At 39.4% G+C, this 11,968-nt stretch overlaps 2 protein-coding genes across 19 annotated transcripts in view; one reads left to right on the top strand and one right to left on the bottom strand.

Moving 5' to 3' along the window:
• Nucleotides 1-8,223, bottom strand: part of DRAM2 (DNA damage regulated autophagy modulator 2) — a 33,558-nt gene extending 25,335 nt beyond the window's left edge. For 5 of the 15 annotated variants that reach the window (XR_002824706.1, XR_002824707.1, XM_023734940.1 and 2 more), the window contains exons 1-6: nucleotides 8,109-8,208; nucleotides 7,010-7,088; nucleotides 5,749-5,812; nucleotides 5,059-5,096; nucleotides 2,097-2,185; nucleotides 906-1,065 (exon numbers count right to left, since the gene is read on the bottom strand). Coding sequence is in view for 13 of the 15 variants with exons in the window: in XM_023734940.1 (XP_023590708.1) it covers nucleotides 906-1,065; nucleotides 2,097-2,185; nucleotides 5,059-5,096; nucleotides 5,749-5,772 (311 nt within the window). In the remaining 2 variants the exon portion in view is untranslated. Of the gene's footprint in view, nucleotides 1-905; nucleotides 2,186-3,622; nucleotides 3,754-3,823; nucleotides 5,097-5,748; nucleotides 5,813-7,009; nucleotides 7,089-8,108 lie in introns of those variants that run through there. The other 10 variants (XM_023734941.1, XM_023734942.1, XM_023734951.1 and 7 more) reach the window with 10 other exon arrangements.
• The window catches only part of CEPT1 (choline/ethanolamine phosphotransferase 1), a 38,745-nt gene continuing 33,915 nt past the window's right edge, over nucleotides 7,139-11,968 (top strand). Inside the window, exon 1 of one of the 4 annotated variants that reach the window (XM_023734938.1) lies at nucleotides 7,139-7,677. The gene's annotated coding sequence lies outside the window, so the exon portion shown is untranslated. The other 3 variants (XM_023734939.1, XM_023734936.1, XM_023734937.1) reach the window with 3 other exon arrangements.

The raw sequence follows: 11,968 nt of genomic DNA, 5'->3' as shown, positions 1-11,968 counted from the left end.
ATTTCATTTGGTAGTTACATGGAAACAGGATGTTTCAAAGGCCCCATATAGAAGTTGAACACTTTTTTTTTTAGGACCTGACTATACTCCAAGTGAAACCATTTTGAACAGAAAGCTGTAATTGCTAAATCATATTTAATAATGGTATTTTAAAGACTATGTTTTCTGAACCTGCCCTCCTTATGTAATTCTTTTAACTTTTATATAAAAGTTTAAACTTTAGTAACTGCAGAAACCATTCATAATGATCCTGATTTTTCTCATGTTCTTTGTGAAAACATAATTTGATGCAACGAGTTTAGCGTGATATTTGGTAGTATCAAACTAAAAATAATGTCTTATTACCTATCCAGCAATCCTACTTCTAGAAACCTATTTCATATAAATATTAGCACGAGTGTGTGAAGTTTTATGTAATGGTATCTTCATCACAGTGGTTTGTAACAGAAAAAATAAATAAAAACAAGCCATCTGTCTATCAACATTATATCACTTTAAAAATAAAACAAAACAAAGAATCGAAAAAAAGTTAAAGGTGAAGAGAAGGAGAGAGGAAAAGGAAAAGGAGAGGGAAAGAGAGTTTTGTAAAAACACTGATGATAAAACAAAACAAATTCTGGAAGGAAACTGACCAAACCATGAATCATCTCTGGGCAGCAGGAATTGGAGGGAGGTGGGAAAGGACTTTCACTTTTTATTTTGTAATCACTCTAATATCGCTTATGTTTGTTAGAATGCATGTATGTTGCTTTTATAATAGAGAAAAAGGGAGTTACGAACATAGCACATGCAATTGAGTAAAATTTGAATTTTAAAATACTGACATTAAATACTGACTTCTATGTTAAAATATGAGTGAGAAATAAGATAAGGATTTTCTCATAAAAATAATACATTCCACTCACCTGATATAAGGCAAAACAGGGTCGACATGATGGAGTGTTATCGCAGTAATGTATGAAAAGATGAAAGCAGCGGCGGTCCAAATTACAAGGGCTGAAGGGAGGAAACTGAGGCCTTGCTGAAACCACCACATCTCAAACAGGTCTTCTGAAGCAGAAAAATCTAGAAAAGATAATTCACAAGGGTTTCCTCTATTCCACTTTAACCATCCACTTCCACAATCTTGGCAGTTAACCAGCTGAACTGTTCCACTTCTGATATCATCCCCTACACCATCCCCTAACCCTGCTCTCCTCCCCTTTCTCAGTAAACAAAATCAAGATTCACCCACTTGCCATAGTCTGAACCTTCTCTCTCCCTCTCTTCCCACACACAGCCAAGCACCAAATACTGTTTGTTCTACCTTCTGAATTTCTTTTCTATCTATCCCTTCTATCATCACTGCCACTAACCTATCTAAACTACTATCATCTCTTGGCCAGATTTAATAATCTCCTAAATGGTCCTTGGTCCTTCTGCAGTCTTGACCACAACCAGTCTAGACTCCAGTCTAAAACCAGAGTGATGCTTCTAAAACACCAACCTGACCACATTACTCTCCTATGAAGAATCCTTCCATGGCTTACCTGGGCCCATACAAATAATTTTTCCTCCTTAATATGGTCTACAAAATCCTGGCATCATCTGGTCTCTACTTATCTTTCTATATTCATCTTTGGCCACTCCTTGTTTGCTCCCAATTCCTTGCTCTAGCCATTTTATCATTATAAATGCAAACACTTAGTGTTTACAATGTGTCAACAATTAAGCATCTTAAACACTTCATTTATAATTACAAGCATACAATTTGAAAGAATCATAAAGAGGTTAAGAGAATTGCCCAAGGTCACAGGGCTAGAAAAAGGTAGAGAAAGGATTCAAATCCCGGCTGTCTAACCCCAAATCACTACGCTATACTGCCAGAACAAATTTCTTTCAGATCTTCAAATGGGTCACTCTCTCTTGCACATCTTAATATGTCCATACATTGTCATTTCTGTCTGGATGATACAGCACAATGCTATCACTCCTTCTCCACCAGTTAACTCGTATACATCTTTTAGGTCCCAATTCTTCTAGCTTCAGCTGAGTGTCCCTTTGTTTCCACTAACTCCATTTACTTGCCCAACTGAGACATCCCACTTAACTATTACTTGCTTGTTTGGTTTTCTCTTCCTCACTAAATTTTAAGTTCTGTGAGAGCAGGAACCAATTGTTTTGTTCACGATTATATTTCCAGCTCCTGCAGAAGGAAAAAAAAGGGTCTAAATATATATCAATACACATATATACAGATACATACACACATATACCCCACACACATCACCACTTTCTCCCTTAAATCCCAGACTGAAGATGTTGTTAAGTAATAAGGAGTCAATAATGTGAATTAGAAAACATCAATATATTTTTTACTTTTTATAATCTATTTTTGTTGTTGAGAATATACACCGCAGAACACACATACACTAATTCAACAATTTCTACATGTACATTTCAGTGACACTGAATTACATTCTTTGAGTCATGCAACCATTTTCACCCTCCTTTTTCAAGCTTTTCTTCCCTATTAACATTAACTCACTGCCCCCTAAGTTGTCTTTGTCAATCTGATCCATACAGATACATATTAGTAAAAGAGCAAAATGTTGAAGGTAGACATTTTTTACTAGTTAACTGTTTGGTTTTAAGAAGACTTCAGGGGACACTTTTGTTTTAAGGTTTAAAGATTATCTCAGGGCAATAGTTTCAGGGGTTCTTCCAGCCTCCATGGCTCCAGAAAATCTGGATTCCATGAGTATATGAATTCTGTACTGCATTTCCCCCCTTTTAATCAGGATTCTCCTATAAAATTAACATTATCTTTATGCATTTAATTTTAAAATATAAATTTGCTTTCAAATTACAACAAACTATGTCTACGCATACAAGAATAATTTCATGTTTAGAAATACATCTTATGTTTGATGAATTAAAATTAAATATTTCCAATGAAGTTTGTAAAAAATTACTGCTCTTACTGCCACAATCCTCCACTGTGCTCAGCTTCCTCATCACAGACTGACCTTCCAAATAACGAAATCTCAATCACTTTTGACTTGTACTTGTCATCTACCCCAATCATTTGACTTGTTACTAAATCTGTACGTGCACATCTTGCTAAATAAATTCCTTTTCCTTTATTCTTAAAGTTACCATTTTAGACGAGTTGAGTAATTTCCTGCCTGAATTATCATAATCTCCTCTTTTCATATGTAGTTTTTTCTTCCTTGTTAGTCCTTAACATTCCATCAACTTTTTCCTCCTTTATTTATTTAGTTACCACAATTCCTTGCCAAGATTCCATAGTGTTTTCCTTAGCATAGATTTCTGGGACAATAATTCTTACTTTCCATATTTTTTAATCGCTTCTAAAATCTTGTTTTTAATTGTTCATGCTTTATCTCTGTTAAAACATTATTTTAATTTGTTTCTGATAATTCCAATCTAAAGTTCTCAGAAGTCTAGTTCCATTATTTCTTGGTTCTGCCAACCCTTGCACATGTGTTATGGTTTCTGACTGAGTTTGTATTTAGATGGTCTTAATCTGAATGTATTCTAAAAAGTTCAGATTAAGGGTGAGTCATTCCAGAGAGAGTCTGTGTTTTTTTTTTTTCAGGTACCCTAGCATATTACCAACCTGAGCCATCTTTGATTTCTTGGATTCCAGTTTAGACGATGTAGGTGTGGAAATTTTAACCCTGAATCTGAGTGATGGCACACCCTTGAGTTTCAAGTTCTCAGGTAATGTCTTTATACCCCCACCTGGAACTGAGGCAAAAAACGTACAAATTTCTTTGCCATCTCCCTTTGCCAGGAGGGAGGTATTTTTCTAACCTACCTTTCACTGTGTGTAGACTTTTGAGGGTCCTGGCTGAATTTGAAGAAGGTGGTTCTCCTAGGCCATGAGTTGTATAATTTTAAGCAGAAATATTTGTATTTTATGAAAATGCCACCTCTGAAACACAGGTACTTTAACACAGATGACCATGTGAATCGCGCAGCCTGGAGCTGTGCACCTGGGAGGTTCAGCGGCCTGAAGTCTATCTATCTCAGGTGCTTTATTTCTATCAGCCAAATGCCCCAAAAGGAGCCTCGATGCCAGCTTACCACTCTGGTTTAGCTTTCATTCTGACTTTTGAGTCCTAGGAATTTCCCTTTCTTTCTCACATGATAAGCTACGCATTTAAAAGGCTAATATACCTTATTCAGCATTTAAGTGACAATATACTTTTTTCAGCATTTAAGTGTTTTGGTAAAACAGATTTTCAAAACATTTTGTCCACCCATTTGCTAGAAATATGGTCCCCCACCCTCCGCTTTGTTTTTGCAGGTCCAAATTCTTCCTAGTCATCAAACCAAAATAGAGACCCTCTAGGACAGAGGAGAACTGCCCAATAGGGTTTCTAAGGAGCAGCTGGTGGATTCGAACTGCCAACCTTTTTAGTTAGCAGCCATAGCTCTTAACCACTGCACCACCGAGGTTACCCTACTCATCAACACTGAGCTCAAATGTCATCTTCTGCACACAACCTTTCCTGATCCCTTTGTATCTGTAAATAAGCATCCCATTCTCTGAGAATATTTGATTTGCACATCTCTTATAGCTCATTATCCCCTACTGCATAAAAATTTAGGAGAGTGCCTTAAGTAGATAAGATCCTTGATGAGGGACTCCATTTCTCCACACAAGTCTAGCAGAGAGTCTTGCTCATAGTAATCACTCAATAAATCTTTCCTGAAAGAACAGTCAAAAACAAATCCTCTTAATTTCCAAAACAGTTCATGCTTGTTCTATATCAGTAATCGGCATTACCATTTTTCCAGCTTATCTAGAGTAACCTTAGGTTCTCTATTCCAAAGTCTTCACATGATGTCACTAAGGGATAGTAATTCTACCTCTGTAAGTCATTTGCAACCATCTCTTCCAGTTCCCACTGTAATCACTCAATTCAGATTTTCAGTTCTTTCGGCCTAACTGCTTTTTCTTCCCCTGTATCCATCCTATATGCATTGCCAAATTAACATTTCTAAAGCATTTCTCTGCTCAAAAACTTTTGTATAAAGTTGTGTGACCTTGGGCAGGTTTCAGAACTTCTATGAGCCAGTTTCTCCTTTGAAAAATGGAAATAATATTATCAGTACAGGCTGCACTGTCCAGTACAGTAGCCACAAGCCACATGTGGCTATTTAAATTTATTACAATTAAATAAAATTTAAAAATTCAGTTCCTCAGTTGCAGTAGTCACATTTCAAGTGCTCAGCAACCAAATGCGCCTAATGTTACTATACAGGATAGTGAAGACATAGAACATTTCCATCATGTGGAAAAGTTCTATTGGACTGAGCTGGACAGTATTATAGGGATTTCACTTACACAGCACAAGTAAAAAATTAAACACATTGTTGATGCATAAGAAATGATAGTTTTTATTAATATCATCTGTTAAATGGTCTAAAATAAACCCTTCAAAATAGGTTTATTCAAGTACTAAATGAGATGATATATGTAAGGTACTCACTCTCATACTAAAAAAAAAAAAAACCCATTGCCATCGAGTTGATTTCGACTCATAGCGACCCCACAGGACAGAGTAGAACTGTCTCATACAGTTTCCAAGGAGCGTCTGGTGGATTTGAACTGCCGACCTTTTGGTTAGCAGCAATAGCTCTCAACCACTATGCCACCAGGGTGTCCAAGGTACTATCATAGGTTGTCAATAAATGTTTGTTCCCCCTTTACCATGTGAAAGATGAATTAATTACCTGTTCTATGAGTTTATAAAACATCAGTCTTCAGATCTGCCCAAACCTGCACCTTCTGTAAGCCCTGAAAGCCACATATAAAGAAAATAAGAGGTTGCTGTTTCAATCCACATTATTTTGAACATACGTACAATTTCAAGTCCATGCACCAATATTGCTCATGGGCAGAACACTATGCTATAGGATTGTCCATAGGTTATTTTCTTTAAAGAGCTGATATTTGCTTTTTTTTTTAAATAATGATACTGTACTATGTGGAACTGAATAATATTTTAATTCTAGGATATCAAATTCCTTATCCTTTCTCACATTAGACACCTTTCACTGGTCTCAAAAAGGATAAAAGAAAAACACTGGGTTTCCTTCTACAGAAGAGGCAAAAATGAGGGGGAAATGGTAGCTTATTAGTTTAAGCAAAATAAAATGTTAAACAGCTAGTCTGTGTGATCTAATGGAAAGAACACAAGCTGAGATCACATTTATCTAAATGCAAATCCTAGCTTTACCACTTCCCACTTGTATGATTTCAAGCAAGTTACTTAAGTTCTCTGAGTTACAGTACTCTAATCTGTAAAACAGGCATCTCAAAGGTTATTCTTTAGAATGAAAACAGGATAAGTATATAATAAATGACAGCTTATCAATTTGGTACAGTCATAACTAGTCACAGTATGAGGAATGACAATACCTAATTCTTTCTATGTATGAATCATCTTGGATTTGTATCTCCTTTGGCTTTGAAGATTCTAGTTGATTACACTGATAACTTAGAGGAAAAAAACAAAAAAAAAACCCACTGCCATCAAGTCGATCCTGACTTATAGTGACCCTACAAGACAGAGTAGAACTGCCCAACAGAGTTTTTAAGGAGCAGCTGGTGGATTCTAACTGCTGACCTTTTGTTTAACAGCTGAGCTCTTAACCACTGCACCACCAGGGCTGCTTTAGAGAAGAAGCAGGGCTTAAAATGCTTTACCAGATTGCTAAAGAGAGCTGTGAAATTTAAGTGCATGAACTAGCAAAAGAAGATTACTATTGCCCATGTATTTTCACCTTGGAAAGCTGGAAGTCTAAATGGGTAACTGCTAAACAAGTAAAATAGAATTTTAATGGTTAATAATTCAAGAAACCTTCCAAAATGTTTGAAAATATGCAGGAATAACCTGCACACAGGAGCAAGACTGTTTAACAAAATGTTCTTGCACCTCTCACTTATTATCTATGCTTTCTTTGAAGTTTTATGAATCAGAACTGCACTTACAATTTTAAATTTCACAAATGTTTAAATCCCACTGGTAATAAGATGAATTCCTTTTGCTGTCTCCTTTCAGTGGTCACTGCTGAGAAATAATAAGAAAATGGATTCTGGATATTCCAAGTGAACAAGAGGGGAAGCCCCAAGCTTCTTTTAGAGGTACACAGAACTATCAGGTCCAAAGCAAAGCAAATGGTGATTTTTCTAAAATGTAACTTAGCCGCTTGACAAATGTTAAGGTTAAATCCTAACGAATCTAGAAGGTTAAGCAACTTTTCTTTTACAAACTGGATCAAATGCTACACGGAAAGAAATGGGGAGAATCCTAATCACAGAGCTGCATTTGGGTACTAAGTTACAAATTAAAATTTGGGAGAATTGGAAAAATTATTTCTGGGGTGTGTTTCCTGTGTTTTACAATTGTTTCCTAATACAAAGCACGTTTGCGAGTAAGTACAAGGCTTGCAGCAATTCATCTTTCTGTACTGGACCCGCCCAAGGCGACAGAACTGCGCGTAGCGGGCTGAGCTCCGTGTAAACACAAGGTCACCAAAGATCACAATTTCAGACACCCCTCCCCTCAAGAAATCTGTGTCTAAGAGCGACTATAGGAACGTGTATTCAGCTCCAGTTTTTGTGAGACTGGGGCAAAGGTTCTGGGGAACGAGATAAAGGTTAGTTGCGGCTTTAAAAAAACAAATATAGAGGACTTATTTAGACCTCTGCCTTTTTCCGGAGGCGGGAAGCACCCGGGCAAAGCTCTCGGCTCCACTTTGCTTGGGGCGAAGATAAAATGAGGGAGGCGGAGCATGGCTGGGCTTGGGACTTACAGGTGAGCGGGGGTAAGGCGAGGCTTAGGAAGGGGTGCACAAGACTTGAGCCCAGCCTGCACTGCCCCCTCCCCTCGCGACCGCCGGCTCCCGGCCGTGGCTTTGGCCACCACCTGGCCCCTCTCTGGCGCCTCGCGGTGCCGCCTCTGGAGGTAGAGTAAGCCCGCACACGACTCGCGCGACTGCCACGGAAGCGGAGGGCTCCGGGATGCGCCGACTTCCCCGACCCACCAAAGTCCATCCTCTGACGCCCTCCCTCACTCCTTTCGGCCTACCTTGCCTGGATGACCCAGCCAGTGCCGGCAGCGGACCCCGGAGCCGGCCAGCAGGATGGAGAAGGGGCGGAGCCCTGGAGCGCGCTCCCGAGCAGCCGTGCCAGCTCCGGGGCGCGCTCACGGCCCCGAGGAGCGCGCTCGCGCCACAGCTAGTTCCGATCCTGTCTCCCTTTACGGCAACCGCGAAAGTGTCGTGAGCGTGCTGCCGCCTATCACAGTCACCTAGTCGGCTGGAGCTGGAGCTTGTTATTTCTAGTGGTGTGCTTTCTGGGGTCGGGGTAAGGATGCGGGACTCCGTTTTGGGAAAACTGCGAGTGTGTGAAGGATGTTGTGGGGGGCACAACTCCCAGGAAGGGTGAAGAGAGAGCTTGATGCTCTGGGGTGGGCACTGGTAGGTAGCTGTGTACTCGCGCGAAACGAACACCATCGTTCTTCCCCGCGCAGGGTGGCCTCGCGCGCGGAGTTGTGGGGAGGGCGAGGGACGGCTGCCCCTCTGGTCTCCTGTGGAGAGATGGATGTGGCGAAGCGTTTGCGCGGGAGCCCGGAAACTGTTGTATGGGAGCGGGGGGAGTCGGGGTGGAGACAGTCTTGGCGGGCCGGACGGGCGGGCGAGCGGAGGGCTGGGGGCGCAGCCCTCGCGAAACCGACCTTGCCTGTCAGGTCCACACCCTCCTGCCCCTGTGCTGCCAAGTCCACAAACCGTGTTGCAAAGGAAAGCAACCATCTTCTGCCGGGGTTGCTTTCCCTTTGGAGTGCGGTGCTGGTATTTCGTGCCTGGGCCACGCTTCTTGGTCAGCAACTTTTCTAGAAATTTTCGCTTATACTGACAAGCTCTGAGGTTGCTAGCTAGGGTTTATTTCAGCAGTATTCTTGGAAGGAGAAAGGATAGAAGAGTTGCTACTGTTTGCTGGTGTTCCCGGAAACACTGGATGAATGGAATTTTTCCATTCAGCAAACGTGTTTAACTTGTTTTCTGCAATTCGGTGCTTGGCGTTTTTGTGTCATTTTACCATTTTGCATCATTAGATTGAATGTGCTGTATAATACTACTTGAAGTCTCTTAGTTTTTTAGTAAATCTATATTACTATAGTAGGTAAGTTCATAGTTGTCTTTCAGCAAACATTAGTGTCTTGTATATGAACGAAGAATATAGATTCAGTTCCTACTCTCAAACTAGTAGGAATGTATTCAATAAGTGTGTAATAAATTGATTAACTTACAACACAAGTTAGACTGTGGTAACTCTAAGGGCACTTAGAGCATTACTAATTTAGAACCATTGGCTGTTACATAAAATTTTCGGAGATTGAAGTTCTAAAAGCATTTTGCTGCATGTTTCTTTTGTGCTGAGAAAAAAATTGTCAAAGTGGCTTGTTATAGCCCGTCTTTACAACCTTTCCACTTAAGAAATAAATTAGATAAATCTGTCTCTAGTATTATCCTGTACGTTCTTTGGACAGAGGCTTCTTTATTTGTTGTCCAGTTAATAGATTATTACTGAGTATTTACAACTATGGTTTCATAAACTCATTCTCCTTCCTGCCTCACCCCTAATCTCTTTAAAAATTTACATTGTATTATTAAACATTTGAAATATTACTCTAAACTTTTTTTGTTGTTTTTTATACCATCAGTTACATTTTATTGTACAGCCAATTTATTTGTTCTCTGGGCAGCAGCTGATCTGTCCTTTCAAGCTGGATAAAGGTGCTGGGGATGTGCTTTTTAAGGATCATGCTGTGCTTTCTTTTTTAAAGGCACAGGAAAATAATCTATGAAGTGCCACACTTTTTCCTCCCCTTCGAGACAGTTGTTTTCTTTTTTTTAAGGAATGCAAGATTTCACTTCAGCAATACAGTAAATCTAAATTGTATTTCACTGTTTTTTGCTTCCAAGTGTGCTGAAAAGGCTTTTTGTTTTTGTAAACTTGTTCTGTGTATCACTGGTTAAATAATGCTGAACTTAATTCTGTAATCCTGTTAGTTTTCTTTTTCTTTCTTTTTTTACTTGCTTTTTATCATTTCCTCGGCCTCCCTGATAGTGTTGGCTGTTAGTGTTTTCCTTTGGCGGTGCCACAAAGATTGGTAAGATCTGTTAACATACTGCCAGATCTGTGTAGCTCAAAACTTGGCATCCGTAGACATGGGAGACAGGGGAGGCATTGGGCATTCCAAAATTTCACACAGATTGGATACTGTGTAAGCTTACCTTAAGACGCTCTGCTCAGCAGTTGTAGGGTTTTTTTGTTTTTTTAGTGGGATACTTATCAGATGTTCCCCAAACCAGAAATCCACACAGAAATAATGTAGGCAGCATACCATTATCCTCAGCTGCTGTAAGCACAAATTTGTTTTAAGGTCCACCAATTATGCATGATTTTCATAAAGGTGATAGCTTTAATTATATTTGTGGACCTTTGTTGAACTTTTCAGATAAATATTCATGCCTGCACTAAGAAAATTCTTTGTCAGACCATATGTGTTCTCCTTGGACTCCCACAAGTTTATTCACAGCATGTTATAACTTAGCTATACTGCCCCCTTTCCTTTTTGAGGCTCTTGAGGGTATGGGTGGCATAGTTTAGTCCTTCTGTTTGCTAGAGGTCTAGAACAACTAGTTACTCATTAAATACCAGATAGCTCATATTTGTTCATTGCTTACCACATAAATATTGGTTACCTACTAAGTGCTAGGTATGATATAAGATTCTGGAAAATAGAATGTTGGCAAGACAGCCATGGCCTCTGACCTCATGAAGTTTACAGACCAGTGTGGGTAATGGCCCCTCTCTCCAAAAAAATTAACAAACCAAAAAAGTTCAAAGTGTGATAAGTGCTATGAAGGGAGCAGAGCACTACAGCCAGGTTCTAACTGAGAAGGAATGTTTACTGATTAAAAGTGGAAAGGATTATGATCAATATTATTGTAAACTGAATTATAGGTGGGAATTTTTTGCAGTTTAAAACACTTTTACTATTATGATTTAAAGAAACATATCCTTAATTAACAAATAGGTTGTGCTACAAAATTATAGGTTTCTTTATAGGTTCATTGGTGGCTTCCCATTACATCAAAATAAAATCTCAACTGCATGCCATGGATCTAATAAACCTCTGTATTGTCTGGCTCTTCAAACCTTATTTTACCCCTCTTCCATCTGGTTTACTACGTCCAGCCATAATGATCTCTCAGGTACCTGAACAAGACAAGCTCTTTCTTGCCTTGGGGCCTTTTCCCTTTTCTTGGACTGTTCTTCCTCCTCCTCTTGGAATGGCTGTCTCCTTCTCTTCCTCTGGTTTTGGTATAAATGCCGCCTCTTCAGAGACTTCAGCCACTGTATTTAAACTATGTGCTCCCAACTGCTTTCTGGTTTAGCACTTTGTTTCTTAATAGCACCTATCACGGTGCGTAATGTTATTCGCTTGTTTACCTGTGTTTGGTTGTTTTCCCACTGTACACGAGAGCTGTTCTTGTTCACTGCGCTCAGATATTGCTTGAATGCGTTTGGAACTTGAAATCCATTTTCCCTTACAAACTGTTAATTACTGGTGGCTAGATTGCTAAGCTAGCCAGCAATAATTTCCTTTCGTTTTTTATTTTTTATTGTGCTTTAGGTGAAAGTTTACAGCTGAAGTTAGTTTCTCATACAAAAATTTATACACATATTGTTATGTGACCTTAGTCACAATCCCTACAATGTGAGAGCATGCTACCCCTTTGCACGCTGGGTTTCCCCCTGTCCATTCAGCCAGTTACTATTGCTTTCTATTTTCTCATTCTGCCTCCGGACAGGAGCTGCCTGTTTAGTCTTGTGTATCTACTTGAACTAAGAAGCACGCTCTTCACAAGTATTATTTTA

This window comes from Trichechus manatus, unplaced genomic scaffold (genome assembly GCF_000243295.1).
Source record: "Trichechus manatus latirostris isolate Lorelei unplaced genomic scaffold, TriManLat1.0 scaffold00073, whole genome shotgun sequence".
NCBI classification, from domain to species: domain Eukaryota; kingdom Metazoa; phylum Chordata; class Mammalia; order Sirenia; family Trichechidae; genus Trichechus; species Trichechus manatus.
The sequence above is the reverse complement of the archived record's forward strand: the minus strand, read 5'-3'. Positions and strand labels throughout refer to the sequence as shown.